General features: G+C 36.1%; 1 protein-coding gene across 1 annotated transcript in view; it reads left to right on the forward strand.

Annotated features, from left to right (window-relative positions):
- BTBD8 (BTB domain containing 8) overlaps positions 1-20823 on the forward strand; it is a 34416-nt gene that overhangs the window by 3182 nt on the left and 10411 nt on the right. The window contains exons 3-14 of the mRNA XM_052666524.1: positions 3471-3739; positions 4652-4769; positions 7573-7662; positions 9334-9414; positions 10433-10529; positions 11085-11173; positions 11387-11489; positions 14165-14347; positions 15094-15231; positions 16288-16417; positions 18936-18997; positions 19933-20569. Coding sequence (XP_052522484.1) covers positions 3471-3739; positions 4652-4769; positions 7573-7662; positions 9334-9414; positions 10433-10529; positions 11085-11173; positions 11387-11489; positions 14165-14347; positions 15094-15231; positions 16288-16417; positions 18936-18997; positions 19933-20569 — 1997 coding nt within the window. The remainder of the gene's footprint in view (positions 1-3470; positions 3740-4651; positions 4770-7572; positions 7663-9333; positions 9415-10432; positions 10530-11084; positions 11174-11386; positions 11490-14164; positions 14348-15093; positions 15232-16287; positions 16418-18935; positions 18998-19932; positions 20570-20823) is intronic.

Consider the following 20823-nt stretch of genomic DNA (forward strand, 5'->3'; position numbering starts at 1 on the left):
TCAAGCAGCTAAATTTTGAATTGTGGAAGTTAAAATGTTCCATGAAGTCTCAACTTCGGTGATCAGTAAATGCTGAGAAAACTGGGAACAAATGCTTGTAAACCGAAGTGTTTTTCACCCAAATTAAGGGATTAAGGATTTTGCTCCTCTGACTCGTCTTCTAAAGACATTTGTCTATGTAACCATGTTCTGTGATCTGAGTTTGTTACTACAGCACATGAGCTTGGCTAGTCAGTGAGAATATTCAGAATTTGCTAAGCAGGGAATGTGGAATGGAGGGAAATAGGTCAGACACTACATGTGTTTTGTAGATTTTATGCCATGAATTTGTGTATCCTGTGTATTTTACACAGAAGTAAAATGTAATTCATAAGAAATAGGCAAAAACCTTTCACTTGGACATCGATTGCTTAAAAGGACAGATTGTTCTGCTGACATAATTAGCTTTCACATGGAATTGTAAAATTGAATCTGGCAGCAGTGAGGCAGCTGATGTCACATCTAATGAGAAGAAATTTACAGAAATACTGGTCACGATAAATCAATTAATTTAAAATTACCATCTCGGCTACAAAAAGCTAAGCACTATCAAGCAGATAATTCTTCTAGGAAATCTAAAGGGAAATGGAAGAATCTTAAGAGGTAAACTGAGGTTGCACATGCGACATGCCTAACCTGCGTTAACAAGGATTCGCTGCTATAGATGTACTCCTGAAATATCGTAGCAAGTCTCCCACTGTTAAGTGCAGTGCACAAAACTAGTTACTGCAGTTATGTTCACTGAAGTCTTTGTAAAAACTATGGGTGGGAAATTGTTGATGTGTTTTCTACATTCACTGTTATTTGATCACAGCAAAAGTTAATAGATCTTGATTATTTTGGCATTTCATTGTGATAATACATAGGTCTACTGTTTGAGTAACACTGTTTGATACAGTATTTTAGATATCTGCAGAGGATATTTGAGGTGAAACGAGTTACTGCTTGAAGTTCTAGCACGTTATACAAAGTTCCTATTGAAAACAACGCAAAGTTGTGTACAAGTTGTAAATAAAAAGAGAAACATAATTTGTGTCTGTGTCTGCTGATTGTATTATCCCTCACAATCCAAGTACCCCAGTTTGGCATCTACACTTGTCCTTCTTTTATAAAGTTAACATTACATTTAACTGATAATGTGCTGCCAAAAAGTAGACTTAACCCATTTCATACAGGTCAGGCTCCGGTGCTTCATGCTTACTGTGGTATTTATGATGGAGAGTTTTCTGATGGATTTTAGCATTAATATCTGTTCTGCATTGCTAACTGAACTTAGGAGGGAAAAAAAAAATCAAAATAGAAAAACAACCCTCTCTCCTACCATTGTTCTGTAATCTTTACAGATGTTCTAAGAGTCTGGACATATGTATAACATATCTGCAATGACATGTACCAGATTTTTTCTGCTTAAACACTAAGCATTTAAAAACTCAAAAGTGCTTACCTAGTGACACTTATGTATGTGTACATATAAGTATGCGTGTGTGTATACATGTTTGTAGAACTATTTATGTATCTGTATATATATTTACATACATATAAACATATATATAGGTGTATGTGTGTATATAAAAATAACTTAGTTTAAGGAGAGGGAGGCTGGTAGCTGTTTTCTCCAGAAGGGCTTTCAGTGAAGAACTCTCTCAGAGAAAGCAGAAGCTGTTGTAGGCAGGATTTAAAAGGCTGCTTCCTAAGTAGCTGAGAATATGGTTTTAGATTTGGTTAATATTTAAATCCAGTGTTCTTTCATGCAGGTTTGTAGCTGCTTTGGGACAGTAAGAGTGGCTGTCCTAATAGGTTTCAGTAAAGCTTGGTGCTAACGGTGACTTTAGGTATTCTTGGAAATAACAAAAATGAGTTCTGCATAATTTTAAATACAGATTGTTTGTTTTAAATCAAGTGTTTTTCCACCTTTTTGCTTAATTGTGTTCTTCCCATGGCTCTTAGTGGTTTGGACCATGTCACTTTGGGATTTTGTCCGTCTTGTGGACGGTGGCTGTGATTTGCAGTAAGGAGACATGCTTCCTAACTCAAAGGACAAAATAAGTAGAGCATAGAGTAACTTCTCAGATCCAGAAACCAGTTGTTTGGTTCTGGCTTAACAGCATGTCTGTTTACTTGTTTTATTTGTAGGTTTCCTAGTTGCAGCAACTGGTGCCATCTTTATTGACTTAAACTTACTGGTAATAGAACCATATTCCTGAGGTTTCCTATGTAAATTATCTGAAAATACTCTAAGGATTCCCTTTTGCCTAGTTTAGCAGATTGTCTATGGGTATGTTTTTCAGTTACTGGCAGAAAGAGAGCAAGAATATTAAAACAATTATTTTTATGACAAAGCAGTACATCTGTTAGAACCAATTCTCCCTCAGTCAAGTTGTACTGTCTTTATATGCTGAATATGCAGTGGCAACAGAATGGTGAGTACATAAGTTTGTGCTGAAACATTAACTCAACATGTTGAGAGTTAGGAATGAGGACTCAAGTCTTTTGAATACAGGAAGGTGATTTCTTTATATCTTTTCTCTGCCCCTTTAACAGCACAGTGTTGGAGCAGCATATTCCAATTACTGCTTTCACAGCGTTAACAATAAATCCTCTTCACCATGGAATGAGTGATTAACTGCAGATCTGCAAGTATCTATCCCTGGAATCCTAGGCAACTGTAGCTCTTCTGTTAAACTTTGTTAACTTCATCTATCTGGTATGAAACTGCAGATGAAACATCTTATCTGTTCACATTGACTATTTAAGGCTCTATTAAGTTGCTGAAGAGCAGCATCTTTCTTTAAACATGAGAGCTCTGCAGTCACAGACTGCAGGCTTTGTTAGCCTTTCCAGATCTTAAGCCAAAAATAAGTTGCTAAAACAGATGGGAAAGCGGGAAGCTGGAATTACTAAAGGAGAAAAATGAAAACTAGACTAATTTTAACTGAAAACTTTCATGCTTTCAAGAATTCCTTTTGAAATTATTTTTTTTTCTCTGTAAAGTTTCACATGCTTCTTGGGTTCTTGATGTTAGTAGGTTTTTTGTGTTTTTTTTTTAATTTGATATAAAGATAATGTCTTTTCTTGGTCATACTAAGATTTATAAACCTCTGATCCATCATTACTAATGCACTTCTACTTTTGACAGCACATGATGATGGCATATGAGTTACAAAGAGTAGGAAAAAATGCCTTTGTTCCTTGTAATTTACCGGTACAATTTTATTAGTAACGTTACTTGGTTCTTTTTATGGGAGGGGAGTGTTAAAGAAATGCATTTGTTTTCAGAGTTTTAAAAAGTTTTCTTGTTAATTGCTCTACAGCCCAGCCTTTTTTTTTCCTTTCAGTTCATGAACTTTGTTAAGCAAAAAATGACATTCTAGATTTTTTTTTGGGTGGTAAATTAAAAAATTGCAGGAATGAAATTCAGTATCATCTTTTAGGCTTGTATATTCATCTGATAAGAATCTTCAAGAATCTGAGGAACTGGCTATGATGAAAAAAGTTCTGGAGTCCAAATTAATACAAGAAAACAACAGTGCTGCTCTTCAGAACACTGCAACAGATGTAAGTTGTCTTGGAGATGACAGAAGTGCAGCAGCTGATCAGAATGCTCTAAGCAGAGCTGTTCAGAAAGAAACTGCTTCTTCACCTAGCAGTGAAGGTGAAATTCCCGAAGGCATTGATGCAAAAAGTAACAAAGCCATGGCAGGTAGGTTTGCTACTATATTCTCCTTGGTTTTGTTGTGTTTGTGTTTTGGTTGGTTTTTTTTTTTTTCCTTTTAATTAATTATCCAAAGGTCTCTATATACATATGTAAAAATGAGGGAAAAGATTAAAGTTTTTGTTGTAACACAACCTGCATGGATATTCTTTGCTATGGTATACCTCATTTTCACATACCCTGAAAAAATGAACTGCTGGAGAAATTTGGCAGGAACAGTTCCCTACCAGTCTGTAGTGGAAATCTGTTAGAATGTGCTAAGCACTACTCATGTACATCATCACTGTATCCTACTTTTTCTCTGTAGTGCAGCAAACTTCAGTCCTGAGCACACAACATCTCTCCCCCAAGTCCCCTACCTTTTCTTTTTTTTTTGTGATCCTACTAGTTCCACGTGTCTTATTTTATGAGGGCTTTGGAATCTCTCAGAGCTTTCCCTACTGCAGTTGTAACTGCATCCATGCTGGAGGTGGTTGCTGCTACAGCTGTGTCAGTGGGGTAGGGTCAAGCATCCCATCTGTTCAGACAAAAGCAAGTAGCTCTACGTAACCATGAACTTGTTGAAAGTCTGCTTCTCTTGAGTACTGAGGTACCAGAGCTTTGTAAAAGAAATGAACTGGCTACATGATCTTACAAAAGAGTCACTGTAGCACTCTTCTTGCATAGATACATAACGAGAAGCACTGGTCATTTTTCAGTACCTCTCCTCATGATGCCAAATAAAATGCACGTCCTACTGCTGGCTCTGAAAAACCTTTCAAGGAGAATTCTACTTTGAGTATGCAGTGTTAGAATCTGACATCTGAATTTTTTTTTCTTTCAAATATTTCAAATTGTATCCAGAAAATACTCCAGTGTACACCAGACAAAGTGAAAATGGCTACTTTTCTCCACCTGCAGGTAATTACAAGCTAGAAACAGCATCTGCATTAGGAGATGACTTATTGAGGCTGTACAAGAAACGCTGCTGTCCAGATATAAATATTTGCATAGAAGGCAAAGATTTTCAAGCTCACAGGTATATAAATGATGAGTTTCTTCTAAGTTTACCATTGTACACCCATATAATGACTATAACCTCATGAATAAATACTGTGTAAGTTTTCTTTGCTGACTTTTCAAAACTAACCTGTGTTCTCTATAGGAAAAGAAAAATCTATGAATAAACTAGTCAGCTATTGCTACTGAATAAAATTAGCATACAGATTAAAAAAAAAAACAAAACAAAACAACTGAGTTCTTTTTTCTACTCTTCAGAATCTGTGCATACAAAATTTGATTTCATGTTGATTACATCAGTCATGCCTATGTACAGACTGCTAATCTACATTCAGGAAGTCAGTGGCCTTTACTAGATCAAAAGTCCAAGACTATTTAAGAACTTTGGCCCACTTGCCTTCTGTAGGTTGGGAAAGTAAATTAAAGGGGCAGTACTATTCTTACCTTGTACATTTGATCAGTCTGTTTGCATGCAGTGTTTGCATCTGGAGTAGAAAAATGAAGAGCCTGTGTTTTGCTTGCTTTATGTACAAGTAAATAATGGGGAGATGCTCAAAAACCTCCACTACTTTCAGTATTTTCTCAACACAAAACTGGTGTACTGGTAATATAACTGGTGTTATATTACTGACACTGGAAATATTTTTACAGGAGATGTGTCGTAGTGGTGGTGGGTTGTTTGCTTGTTTGAGGTTTTCCATTTGGTTTGTTTGTTATAAGAGAATTAGGATATATACTAGATTTCCAGAATGGACTGTGGTAGGCATGTTTTTTAACTCTGGTCTATGCTGTAAGGCGTGTTCTCAGAGTGGCAACTGTTGAGAAATGAGTACTTTATTGCAAAAAAAATATTTTATTGTACAGAAGTATTCCATCATTCGAAATTCTTTAATTTAGGCCATCCACTGCCCAAAGCAATGGATCTAGTCTAACCAGCATTTAAAAAATGTGGCAGTAAATCATAGAGAAAGCAAGGAAATAGGCACAATAGTTAGTTGTTTTAACACCACATCATATGAACAGCAGGAATAAATAAAAGAAAGCTAACTTTGAGAACAATCATAATGAAAGTACCAGTGTGATTTAAATGGATTTGTTTGTTTGTTTTTAAATTCTAAGACTGAAGATAGTTGAATCATCTCAGTACTCCTTAATTTCTCACAAAGTCCGATGAACTGTTGTTAGACTTTAAACCAGAGCAGCACTCTGAGAGAGCTGAGAAGCTATACCTTACTGATGCTGTTGTATTAGAGTTCTGTGCAGCAACGCAATGTGACCAGTAATTGACTTGTGGCACAAACCACAACAGAAAAACAGATACTTTTATGTCAAGTTCATATGGTACACTGATATAGCTCATAAGGTACGCTTTTATCGATGCTGTATGTTTAGGTAGTAGGTAATTGTCAGTAGTCTGCTAATGACTAACATTCATCTGAAGCAGAACGACAAAATTAGATGTAGTGCATTTCATCTCTATGATGCTGTGAAGTGTCTTGCAATAGCAAGATAGCATGCTCAGAGCTGTGATATAATACCCATTTACAGGTGGGCATATTAAACTGCAATGTAATACATTCTGTAAAAGCTTAATTTTTGTTATTGCTCAGTATACCATTGGAGGAGTGCCCAAGAAGTTCCTAATTTTAAATATTGAGGCTCCCAAAGGAGAAAGAAGAGAGAGTTATGAGCGACTGCAGAATATCTGACTAGAAAAGAAAGCATAAATAGCATTCTTCTTACTACTTCTTCCTATGCAAAAATGAAAGTGCTATGAAACCTTTCAAGAGCCAACAAATGTTTGTTAAAAAAAAAAAAAAAAAAAAAAAAGTATTCTCATGCCAGACATAACACTTGGTTTTTCTGCCACAGGAAGTACATGACAAATAGGAGTTTTATAAATAACAGGAATCTTAGTAAGTGTTGGGGAAAGAAAACCCATACGTACAAGAATATCCTCTACTGATACCATAATCCAGATAGATACATAAAGGCCAGTGCTATAACTGGTATAAATCTGGAAGGCTGAAATCATAAAACAGTTCTCATCTATTATCTTCTCTTGCTTTCTGCCCTTTCGCTTCCACCATAAGAGGCTCCTGTTGCAAATGTTTCCTCATCTGTTCTCTGAACACCGATACAGGGAGAAATACTGCTGGCCTGGGGTTTCTTTATTGCCTTTGAAGTAGTGGTAAATTGGATGAGCCCTTTTATAGCCAGTTATGCCTTTTGAATATGCAATATGAGGTAGTAAGTCTAAACAGAACAGATAGCTCTTCACAAATAGTGCTGGAAGCACATGGCATATTGTTGGATTATGTTGTTATTAAGTTGTTTTTTTTTTTTTACTTCTAGGATGTGCTTGTAAGTGGCCAGACTATTTTGAGTAAAAAACCTTATACTTTTCATTTAAATGGAGAGACATGTTGTAGTGTAAAGAGAATTTTATGCAGAGGTTCAGGATATAATCATTTTGCCAAAATGATGCTGTACGAACAAGATAATTTACTTTATTTGGTCAATAAAACAGAAGAAATAAATGTGCAGCTTTGTATTACATAAAAGGAAAATATTTGTGACAATAGATGTCTTCTTAGTGGATGTCAATCATACTAGATGGAAGTTGTAGCAGAGAAATTTAGAGTGCTTTTGTTTTATTCTTCAGTATATTTTAAAATTCTAAATATACTGAGGGATAAGGCATGCAGTATACAGATGACACCTTAATACATAAAGGGCAAAGGTTAAAATCAGTGTTATCAAAGAGTCTCATAATAAGTATTTGTATCTAGTGAAATAATGCTTATTTTGTTCTCTCTCAGGGCCATTTTATGTGCCAGATCTAGTTACTTTGCTGCTATGCTGAGTGGAAGTTGGGCTGAAAGCTCCCAAGAGCGCATCACTCTTCAAGGGTAAGTGTTGTCTTTGCAAGCCATGTGAGAGCAAAGGTATGCAATTGAAAATCACTGCAAATATACAGCAAGTGTGGTGTGCACTGAAAGTTAATCTGCCCTGACATTTTTGTTCAACCTGATACATTTCCTGACTACTGTTTTGACTTAGGTATGAAAATGATGTATGTATATTTAACATGTCAGATGGCTCAGGGGAAGTCTTTTTTGTCAACAGAAGAGTACCAATACTTTTTTTTTTTGTAGTGTATTTTAGTATTCAGTCTATTTGTAGTACATGTCCTGAAAAGCATCACAGCTGGATGAACAGTGTATCTTCATAGCTGTTTGTACAAGCATATTTACGATGTAAAAACAAAAAATATCTATTTCTTAATTAATGTTTATTTGTTTATTAATGATATCATGTACAGTTTTGATACTGTGCTTGTTCATTGTGTGTAAGAGCTGAAAATAACTGAGCTGTCAGTGCAGGAGAAATAGTTCAGACTTTGTATCTGCAAACTGAGGGTTGCCACATTAGTTATGTTCCTATAAAGAAAGATTGAGAGATGATCTGCACTTGTTTAGCTTGGAGAAGACTCCAGGGAGACCTCATTGTGGCCTTCCAGTACTTAAAGCTTATTTCCAGGAGGGAGACCAACTTTTTACACGGGCAGATAATAACAGGACAAGGGGGAACGGTTTTAAACTAAAACAGGGAAGATGTAGGTTAGAAGTTAGGAAGAAATTTTTTTCTCAGAGGGTGGTGAGGCACAGGTTACTGAGAAAAGCTGTGGGTGCCCCACCTCTGAAATTAGTGCGTAGTAACACTGCTTGTGGCAGGGGACTGGAACTAGGTGATCCTTAAGGTCCTCTCCAACCCAATCTGTTCCATGATTTTGTGGCTACCGTGTGTGCTGCCATGTGTGTCAGTTTGTGCTTCCTAGTGTGTTACCACCATTTATATCTTTTCTTTTTAGTCAGCAATATCTGCTGCTTAAACATGTCTAACATTGTAAGGGATCTTAACTCAGTCTGCACTTCCAAGTTCCACTTACAGTAATGTACACAGCTTACAGGTTTTGAAAATTGCACACACACCTCTGTGAAGGACTTCCAGATTTCTTAATCTGAATCCAGCTGTAAAGACTTTGTCTAAATATTTTGAAATACAACATTCCTACCTCGTGTTGTAATAAAACTACTGACTCTATTTTTACTGCAGGAAAAGCTAAAATATATTTGTAAAAGTAATGAATTTAAAACATTATAAAACAATTGTGAAATGTATGCCTACTTAAAAACTGACTTATTACCACTAGTAAAGGACTTAGGAAAGATTTAAAAAAAAAATCCTTTCTGCATATTATCAGCAAAAATAATCTCAATATTTAGATAATTGTCAAATCTTACTTGTAGATAGTCTGCTTAAGACTAATAAAAAAAACTACTGAATATGAGTTCAACCAAAATATTGTCCATAGTTACACTGCAGTGATCTGGAAAATGTATGTAATATTAACAGGTGATTCCTGATAATTCCATTACCTTCCATTCACAGAATGGCTGGATGATGTATCACCCTTTTGATAAAAAAAAAAAATTTATGTGAAGAAATGTAGTTTTATCTATACTTGTTTTTCATCTCTATTTGTGTTTGGGTTTCTTCTTTATGTTTTCTCTTTGCAGCTTAAGCCATATAGAAATGAGTGTCATCTTGCATTTTATATATGGAGCTATTCTGGACTTCCCAGATGAAGTTGATGTTGGGTATATGTCAACCTTTATTACTTCCAACTGTGTTATGTGCTTGTTCCATAATTTCTCGTTTAAGAGTCTAAAGGAAATTTCCTCTTATAGAATAAATACAGAGATGTAAATATCTTGTAAATAAGACAAAGATGTCAAGGGCAAATGATTATTACACCTAAACATATTTGAGGAAATTCCTATAAAATAGCTGTTGAACAAATATTATTTATTCAGCAGCTACTGGAAAAGGTGGACCAGGTTATTACCAGGCTTTTGTAATAGTATGCAAAGACAGTGAAAAACAGGAGGATCTATAGCTGAATAATATGTGTTTGCTTGTACATTTCTTTTAGCTTTCAGAACAATACCTACAACATAGTAATAATAGCAAATATTTGGAATGTATTCTGAAACCATCACTTGATGTAACAGCTATGTAGTCTTAAATATGCCAATATAACTGTTGGCATTTTTTTCTGGTGTAATTTTTAAACCCAGTTTCATGTTGCTATTATATGATAATCCTGTTTTAGTGAAATAAATTCTGAAATGTATGAATTAGTTTCTGAAATGATTTGTTTGTTAGCTTTGGAACTCTGCCACTAAATATTAAAAAAAAAAAAAAAAAAAAAAAAAAAACCTAAAATAATATGCCCTGTAATGTCAAAATTTAGATAATTAATTGATTATTGAAAATAAAGTGCAGGCATTGATTATGATATGAAACTATTAATTTTGTAGGCACTATGGTTTTTACTATTTGGAAGGGACACAGTTTTCAGATACTGTGTAATCACTAACATTTTACGTAGTGCTTGGGAAAATTACGAAATGCCAGAACTCCACTGGCACAAGTACCTTCTTCACTTGTTACACTTCAGGTAGAGAAAACGTGAGTTCTTATAAACCGTCTCAGCCAGGAACTGAGAAATTCTGACTAAGCAAAGAGGTGAAATTAGTATGTAAATTGTCTTGTAAGCAGAATGCATATATCCCAACGATTGCTTGATTCCCATTGTTCTTACTTTCTCTTTAGTCGCATGTTGGGCATTGCAGATATGTATGGGCTAGATGGGTTGAAAGAAGTAGCTATCTACATTTTGAAGAGAGATTACTGCAATTTTTTCCAAAAGGTACGTCAGTTCTCATGCTACTTTGTCAACTACAAAGCCTAAAGGAAGAATTTTGATTCCATTACTTACAGATCATATTGATGAGATACTTAGCAGCCATGTGGTTTGTGTTTTGGCTGAAGTCAGCAGAACGTGTTCCTATGTGTGAATCTGTTAAACTCAGAAGGACTGATGATGGCAGTAAGGCCTGTGTTATCACCCACCTATTTATAGAAACTGCCGATAAAAAGCAGTATTCTACTCCACAAACTACATTAAATTACACGGAATAAAATGTAAAACATTCCATTGTATATGTAATTATTCTGAACAGTAGTAGGAATATGTAAATACCACATACTTGCGTATCAGATTTCGTCAACGTATAGTTAAAATTTATTCCTGTTCAGTAAAAGCAGTTTAAAAACAAACTGCTTAGAGTCGAGCATTTTCATGTGTTAGGCTCATTAAGCTGAGTGCTACTTTATTAACCTGCAGCAACTAACACTAGTTCCATTTGAATTTGTAGCTCTATACAGTTTCTCTACAATAACTGTGATAATTTTTTAACTTCAGCCTGTTCCTGGAAAACAGCAACCCGTATTAGAATGCATGGCTATTGCTCACTCACTGGGAGTGGAACACCTATATGCTGCCTGCATGAAGTAAGTTAAAATATGATAAATTATGATTTATGTTCTGTTTGTCTGTTTGCTTCTCTGCTTTCTATTGTACTTGAAGAGATTGGGTTTATTTTGACTTACAGAAGTTCACATTTTAAACACTTTTCCTCATAGGACTTTAGTGGAATCACTTGCACAAGAACACTTATTGTCAAGCTTACCTAAAGAAGACACTTTTTTTTTTTTTTTCAACAGATGGGTAGGAAAACATTTTGCAAAATGTTTGTCAGAAAGAAGTTTTGCCACTCTACCTACTGAACTGCAGAACAACTGTCTTGTTATGTTGATTAAGTCTTTGGTAAGTAGGGTACAGTGTGTTTTATATAAAACATAGTACTACTTTTTACAGTGTACTTAGCTTTACAATGTAATTCAAGAGAGAATTTCAGGAGTATTTTAGACCTATAGTACAGTTATACTGAGTAGAAGTTACCAGTAAAACAGCAGTGTAGGAAACAGCAGCTACATCTGCAGATTAAAATCTATGTTTGATGGAACTCAATCTAGAGAAAATCACACCCAGTATAATAATAAGAAAGAAGTCTGTGAAACACTGCTGTGACTTCAGCACAACACTGTATATTCAGAGGGTGAGCAACAGCAAATTGTTGAATCAAAGATTATGTTAGGTGGCAGCATGCACTGTCTGTGATTGCCTTCTCCTCTTTGCCTATATTCTAGTTTGGAAAACTGAACCTTTTTTTTTTCCCCCACATACTTCAGTCAATCACTGATTTTTCAAAAGTACAGTAACAGTACAGTATACCGACCTTCACAGGTGACAGTACAGAATTGGTCTCCTCAGCTCAGCATTCATGGTTTGTCATATATTTACGTTGTTCCAATTTTGATCTGCTTGATCTGATCAAACTTTATTATTGTTTATACATAAAACTACCCTCAGAGCTGTTTGAAATGGAGCTGTTATTTTAACAGGAATTTGGCCCAGTAATTAGCCTATAAATACACTGAATCGTAACACAGATGTGAAGAGTAAGTAGAGGAGCTACAGGTAAATTTGTACTGCTGTTGCCAGACATGATTGTGAACTAGCTGTGAACTAATGTGATCTAGCATACACAAAGCTGAATGTAGGCAGCTCAGATAACAGTCACAGCATGATTTTGTTTTGTGTTTGTAGTAGACAGCTGAGTATGTGAGGTCTTCAGAATGCTTTTATATCTCATGCTTAAGACTTTATTCTCGTGTCACTGGGCTGTTGTTGTCCAAGGTAACTAGCTTAGGTATGGCTACCCACACTGCCAAACATACTCCCTAATTCAAGAGATGTAAGCCAAATAATTCTGGCCAAGAACTGCCCCTCAATGAAAGGCTTCCCAGGACCTTTTTGGATGACTTAGCAAGAGAAAACTTACCTCTTCAAGTGCTGAGGCCAGTACATCAACTATAAGTGGTGACTGCTACTGCATATTCAGGTGAAAGCCTGAAAAGAGATTTCAAAACTGTATGGCTGTACTTGAAGAAGACTGTGAGTATCCACAGCTATAAAAAGCAGTCGTTCTACCAGCATGCTTTGATTTTAAACAGAATGAAGATAGTAGCTATAGCTTTCAAGATAGTACACGTGTTTTGGCACTGTATTAGATCAGTACACTCAGTTCTTCCTGCAATATTTAGGTGGCTTTGTGGTATGTCATACAATGTGTAAGTATCTGAGAAGCTTTGAGTATAGCTTTCTGGATCGTAGATCAGTGCATTGTGATCTGCACCCTTCCCTAAACTAGCTTAAATGTATTGCATAGACTAGAGTGTACTCTGACACAGCTCTAGGCTCCATTCCAGACAGTGAGACAGTAACAGGACAGCATGAAAGTGAACCCACACCACTACAGGTCTTTCTTCCCTTCTGTGCCTATTACAATAAGACAAGATGCTGTGGATGCAGTTTGTGCTGAAATTCATGATTTGTCTTTATCTATCAGCTTTTGCACAACAATTATAGACTGTGGTACTGGGTACCACTCTAGCAGTGTATCCAGCCCCTCCAGAAGATTTTGGAGTCTGGACTAAAGTGTATTTGGGTTCCTGTTCTAGAGAGTTAAATTTTGGTCAGTCTCTGCAAGACTCACCAATGTTTTATAAACTGAAGCCTATAGAACTTCTGTAATCACAAATTGGACAAACAAAAAATAAGCCTCATCTGCCCACAGAACAGTTCTGCTGAGTGATCATTTAATTCTGAGCAATTAAGACCCCATCCAAAAACTTGTATACCTCACTCTGAAGTTTTTAAGAACTCAAAATCTACAAAAATGCTTCAAGTTGCTTAAGGAAGAAAGAAGTCTAACGTGAATTTTGCAAGAACTATCCTGAGTGTTGCAATCCTCACAGTGCTCTGCTGTAGAACTTCTTAACAGTTATACTCAGTTAAACAGTATCACTTTTTTTATTCTTTCATTTATCAATATTGCGAACATAAAATCTTATAAATATGGGGCAGGCCTTAGAGAGGCAAAGAAAAGGTGAGTGAGTAGAAAATCTCTGGGAAGGCACTGCAATAAGTACAGAAATGTTAAAATGGGATTCCAACTAGATGTAAGAAAATTACCGATATTTTTTAGGTAAGTGAAGTGAATTTGATTTTAGAATGGTTAGAAAAACCATGACGAGAGAAGTCAAATTCAGCTGGAGCCCCTCCTGAGAAGCCCTGATTTGATTAGATGATTAAGCCACGTGTTAGCCAGTGGAAGCTGCCTTCAGTTAATAAATAAATGTGAATAAATACTTAATACAAGCATGAACAAAACAAAAGCACTGACCAGCAATAGATAGTAGGAAATTAATTTTCGTATTTTAAATGTATCATTTTCAGAGCTATCAAAATCAAATTTGTTTTCAAAAAGGAAATGAGCACATCACTGGATCCTTGTGCAGCATTCAGTAACTGAACAGAAGTTCTCTTACAAGCAGCAATTCTTTGGACAACAGGCTAATTTTTGCTTTTATTTTAAGAACCACAAGAACGTTGCTTCACTTTTGATGGAAAGTGACCGGCTGATCAATAGTCTTCCCCAGGTGAAGTGGACCGAGAGAGCTGTGGCCGTGGCCTCTAGGCTACAAGAAGAATGCTTAACTTTTATTGTGGCAAACTTTCTACATGTAGTACAAAGTGAAGGCTTCTATATTCTGCTGCAGGTAAAAGTGCCCTCAAGTTGCTCTGTTTCCAAATAAATTGTATGACATCACACTAGGCCAGGCTGCTAAATAATCAGAACAGGTTCAACTTTTGCTTCAACACACAATTATATGGGGAAAAAAATAGGCAATGCTAAGTTTAAGTGTCGTTAACCCATATTAAGGGTTAATACCTTTTTTGAGTGTGTGCCTCAGTTAGAGTAAGCGTTCACAGAAGAATTCAGTGAGACAATCTCTGTGTTGCATGGAGATAACTATGTACACAAGCTTCCTGAACTTCGAGCTCCTGGATTGACAGCTTGTACTTATAGGAATAACTATTGGTAGCATACTCAAACTTCCACTGATTTTTTTTGTTGCAAGAATTTGGCAATGCCACAGATCCTAGTTAGAAAATACCTGTTCATAGCAGGTAAATTCCTCCAATGGAAAAAAAAAATGTGTAAAGGGTTAAAAAAATAAATATGGAGATGTTAAAACATTTTGTCTTTGAATTTAGAGTTTTCTGTGGAGACAAATTCATCACGGCATGTTTGTTCCTAAACTCTGGATTAGCAGGAGGTCTCAACACTATTCATTAGATGCCCAGAGTGGAGCATGTATGTAATGGATGCATGGGAAAATGCTCAACTTTTGGAATGCTTCCTGCACTGACACAGCAGCAGATTCTCTCTGCTATGTAATGCTTTTGTGGATGCAAAGTACATTCTTTTGTTTTAAACATCTGCGTTCTGTTGTTTTCTCAGGCACAGGCAATGAGCAGCAAACCTGATCTCCTAGAACTAATTTTTAATGCAATTGAGAAAAATACAAATAATGAAAATAGCTGCTTTCTTCTTGTAGCTGTGGATACGTTGTTGGACTCCGCAGACGTGAAGGAGTTGGTAGGTTTTGCAACGTGCAGTGTTTGTAGAACAAAGTACTCAGGTATTTACACTTCAGAATTCCAGTTACATGATGTAGTTTGAGTTCAGGTGGCACAGTCCTGCAGTTGGGCAGAAAGGCATCTGCATAAATGCAAGGACCTGCTGGTCATCTGCCTAAGATATTGGCATTTATTTAGCGGACATCAATACTTTTTTCTTTTAAGGAGAAATACTATATATGGCAATAACAAGGTGTATTACTGAGAATGTAAGTCCCACGGGCACTACTGCTCTGCTGATCTTTACTGTTGCCTCAGATTTGTCATGAGGGAAATGTTATGAAAATGTTGCATTACGTGAAACTTACAGAGTAAGGGAGCATCATTTGACTGTGCATCTTTTACCTTTCTTTTTGTAAAAGTCCCAGCTATGATTTTTTTTGTTTCAGACTTCTGAAGCAAGGGGTGCCTGTCAACCAAGTGTGTGTTTTTTGGACTGGGGGGAGCTGTCAGTCTCTGTCTAACATGTCATGTATATTCCCACAATCTAAATAATGAACAAAGATATTTAAACTGTGGTTGGCTGGGGATAATTCATGAATAATATGACATACTGATTAAAATCCAGAATGATGCTACAAGCAAAGAATAAATGCAAAATGAATTACTGCAATCTGGTGCTATTATAGATCTTGGTAAAAGCAATGAAAATTTAATCAGATACATTATTTTTCCCTGGAGTATTTGACCTTGTTGTGACACAGCTGACAGTAAAGAACTATTAAGGGGTTCATTAAAAAAAAAAAAAAGGAAAAGAAAGAAGAAAAAAATAGGATGTAGTGTTTTCTAGTGTTTTAGTCTGCCTTGAAGAGATTTGATGTCAAAGTACTGTAAAAATTACCACGGTGGGCAACAATCCTTCAAAAACAGCATCTCTATCTACCAGGCCATTATAAAATAAAAGTGATGACATCATTGATCTAGCTTAGGGAGTAAGTAGATTCTGAAAGGAATAATGACTGGTTGCTATGACAATATGCCTCTCGCCAGCTGCTGATTTGTTACTTGAACACAGGGTTTTACGTGCAAGATCCAGGCTCTGCGTGATAAGCTCTGGGTCTTCCTGGTTCAGTCTTTTTATGCTGTTCGTCACACAGAAGGCTGGAAGCTGATGCGGCCAGACCATCAACAGAAAATACAAGCAGGTATGTCTGGCATCAACTGGCATTCGAATTTTTTTAGTAATCTGTATAGCAGATAAAATGTAGGTGATATTGTGGAGCCAGATACAAATTAAAGCACGGTTTGTCATCCTATGGGTTTCTGAAATGTTATGTTAGAATAGATGCATAACAGCACGCTTAGGTAGTTTCAAATGTAGAAATCAGAAAATCTTCCCTGCTTTTATTTTCAGGAGAGCATATGCTGGGAAGCAGAAATACCTAGATTGATTCTACTCTTGTTTACAGCTACTCTAAATCATTTAAAATACTGCAGTGGGATTAAAAGCCTTATCTGTCTCATTTTTAAGGAGATAAGCACCATGGAAATATTAAATGTACACAAAACAGAGGATCCATTCCATGAATTCTGTTTCTGTCCTTTATCTTATTCTACATAATGTATAAATTTTGCTTGTCTCTTGCATAATGCTTCTCTCGGGCTCTGGGAGTAAACGCAGCCAGCTTGCCTTCACAGTTGATTGGTATTGTGACATTGTGTGTGCTACTGCAGGGAGCCCCTAAGGAGCTGCACAGTGTTCACTAAAAATTGTAGCAGGCAGCACTCCCAACAAAAAGGAGTTTTTGTTCTGTGCGTTTCTTTGTTTTGAAGCCCACAAGTATCCTGAGGGTGCGGAACCAACCATGGAGTTTGGGCTGCGGCTGAATATTAGCTTTGACGGTACAATGCTGTAACAGGAAAGAATGTTTAAGAGCTCTTTAAAATCAAAGCATTTTTGATTCAAAGAAGGTAAACATTTCAGTGTTCTTTTTGTTAAAGACTTTAGGAGCTAGGCTGTGGGAGCTGCAGAGCTGTTCGTGCCGATAGGCTGATGAAAATTTTATTCCAGAATTACAACATGCTGAGAGAAAGATGCAGCGTCAGTCTTGGAGCGTGATTTTGGGGTGTAGTCAAATAAGAGCTCGCTGTTACTGGAGAAAACAGATTTGTGATTGTTTTTTTCTGGATTATGAAGTTCGTCTGAAGCTAAGGAGCTGGCTTCAGAAAACAGAAGGGTCTGTTTGCTTTGTTCATATGATTGTTCTCTTATTGTAAATAATGTTCAAACTGTTTTACACTAGAGCTTTCAATATGAAACAAAACACTTAAGATTGAGGTGTGCCTCAGTTGTCCAAACTCCATCTTGCCAGATACTGTTTTGCTTTCTTCTAGATTAAATTGTAATCCAGAGTTAGCATACATGTTATTTGTAAACAGCAGGGCTGCATGAATTATCTGGTTTTAATTACAGGCAAAAAAAATCACGTAATACTGGTAGACAAATTTTAATCTTCAAGTGAAATTGGGCTCAGATGATTTAAATAAACTTCTGTCTTAAAGATTTCTGGCAATGGAGGTGTGTCTTTTAGGATTTTAACCTAACCATTTATATAGAATGGGTGGGAACACTGTAACAGGAGGAAAAATGCCACAAGAAGACAGATGATATTGTGGGTTTTATCATTCACAACGTGTCTTGTGCTTTCTTAGGCACAGGTTTGCATGGATTTTATCTTAATATGTTAGTATGTATTAAAGTGCAGAGTCATTGCTGGAAAAGAATTAGGTCCCCGGGGTGCCATTTTCAGCATATCTTTTCTTCTATGATTTTTACAGCACTACAGTTAAAAATATTTTTGTTACCTTACATAAGAATTCAACAGAATTTTTGTTTCATTGTTACACATGGATACATTTTTGTGTATGTACAAATATACATCAGAGCACGAGGGACTGAATGATTAATTTTTAGTAACATTACTTAAAAGCTCTTTTTCAGCTGAAACATTTGGGAAGAAAAAAAAAGGAAACCGTATCGATTCTGGGTGCCTACATGACTATAAATATCCTTTTCTATTCTGTAAACTCAATTGATTTAAAAGCTTTATTGAAAAGCGCTTCTCTCCCAGAGTAGAACAGGCAAAAAAAAAAAAAAAAAGCATTCAATGCCTGCAAATTTCACATGACAATCACAGGGATTGCTCTCATGACATGCAGCTATATGCTATTTAGAGAGGCACCGTGACCTTACTGTGTACATTCAGATTTGACTTTGCCACTGTTGAAAATTAATATAATTTAGCTTACTGTAATCAATTTCCTATTTACATAGTATACTTTATAACTGTCAGTAAATCACTTAAAAGTCACTCTAATTCTGACAGTCTCTCTTTTTTGTAAATTTCTGTACACGTTTTGTAAGGCCTCAGTACACTTCAAGCGTTACATGAGGTCAGACTGGATCAACAAAAGTGTGTTTTCTGTTTCTCTATCTCCACAGTAAGGGTTAAACAACTTGCTTGTGGCCATGTGATGTTACAGAAATCACATTTCTCTTTCCAAACGGAAAACCATATTTTTCCATTTAACATTTTCCATGTCACCAAAATTAGCCTTCATAAAGTAAGGATGAATTGCTCTCTGATTTCAAGTGAGTGTAGTCTGAATTGTTCAGTTTTCTTTTCTGCTAAATGGTCAGTAAAGGGCTTTTCCTTCTTCCAGCCGCATTTGACAAGGGTGATGACAGAAGACTTGCCAAAAAACCTGTATTCACTAGTTCTCAGGTAAACTTCATCTCCAAATATCAGAAGTACTCAGAAGCTTGAAAACGTAACTCTTTTCATTATTTGTTTTACATTCAATATTATTTGTCTAACTTAATTAACAGATTTTCCTTTTGGAGAATTTGTATTCCATTGGTGAAATTCAGTTTCTGCACAATTAGTAATGTCCATTATTTTGAAACCTCTCAGGACTTGGCTTTATGCAGATAAGCTCAAATAAAAGATAGGAATTTGTGTTCAGAATCTCACATTCCCCTGTTGCTACGTAATGAAACTGATCTGTTTCCCAGGCCAAATGGTTTGCTCCTGAGCTAATGAATCTCTGCTGCTGTCACAGCCATGGCAGCACCGTGTCTGTTCACTCCCTGCCCTGAAAAAATGTTCCCCTGGTCTCAACAACGCTTCTGTTGAGATTTACACTCAAAGTTACATTACTGTTTATAGAAAACTAGCATGGGTTTCATATGATCTGATGGTCATGGATACAGTGTAATTACATGAAGATTCCATTTCATGTACTTAATTCTCCCATCTTTCAGAATGGCTTTGCCTGAGAGCGAGGATAATTACTGTCACTTCTCTAGTGGAGACACTGTTTGGTAATGGTTAAGAAAGAAACACATGAATTTTAAGTTAATTCTTATGTCTGTAGCAATGTATAGCCTTTATTCCTCTTTGGAAAATATGCATAAGTAGCTTCCATCATCAGGCACTGGTAATACACATAAAACAGACAAATTTGTATGAAGACTTTTTTTTTAACCTCTGAAAGGCAGCAACCTGATCTGAAAATATAGATCTTAAAAATTATTTCACTTTTGAAGCTTGTTTTAGATTCCTGTACTATTTATGAAATAGTTGATTCAGAAATTAAAGATTACCATTGCTTAGTGTGATAAATTTCTTCTGTTTTCTTTCGGATGCTTTTTCTCTAGCTAAATAAATCCATCACTGAATTTGCTGGTAAAAGGAATACTTCTTGGACAGAACACGGCAAGAAAGGTTGCTGGGGAGATTCTCCCACTAATCGGGATAAAATGAAATCTGATGGATTAGGAGCATCTGGACATGCATCGAGCACCAATAGAAACACCACTAGCAAGACTTCAAAGCATGAGGATGTAAAGGGAAAAGATGGCAAAAAAACAGTTTCCAAACTTAATAAAGATTCAAAACCTGGGGAAAAAACTACTTCACCAAAGGCTAGAGCTGTTATAAAAACAAAAATAGAAAATAATGGAAATGCAAAGGCTGAAAGCATGCTTGCCAAGCAAGATGCTGAAAAGACATCCACTTCAAGTGGACAAAAAAATTCAGGAAGTGTCAAAGGATTAAAGAACCATGAAGGAAAAACAGCAGGTGCCAGACCTAAAGTGCTGACGGTAACCTCAAGTGTGCCCAGCAAAACAAAGCCATTAAAAAAAAACACTGGGAAGGAATCTCCATCCACCGCAACTGCAGCAGGAACATCCAGCAAGTTAACAAACTCCAGCACAGATATCCAGGCTGCCAGTGAACAGACAGAAGAATCCAAAGAGGAAAAATTGGCAGAAGAAGGAAAAAAACATACTGGTAATTTTTATATATATATATATGTATAAAATTATATATTATATAAATTATATATTTATTTATTTCCCAAAAAAGTCTTCTGAGCTGTCCCAGGCCAGCCAGGCACTGAAAAACTCCCTGGGGAAACCTTAGAAGAAAACTATAGATTGATACAAGTCCCCTTTCTTTCCCTGTAAGCGAATATTAACTCTAGAAAACAGTATACTATTAAATACTTTACTAATTAGTATATTATTAGTATGCTAGTATAGTAT

This window comes from Tympanuchus pallidicinctus, unplaced genomic scaffold (assembly GCF_026119805.1).
Source record: "Tympanuchus pallidicinctus isolate F22 unplaced genomic scaffold, pur_lepc_1.0 scaffold7, whole genome shotgun sequence".
NCBI classification, from domain to species: domain Eukaryota; kingdom Metazoa; phylum Chordata; class Aves; order Galliformes; family Phasianidae; genus Tympanuchus; species Tympanuchus pallidicinctus.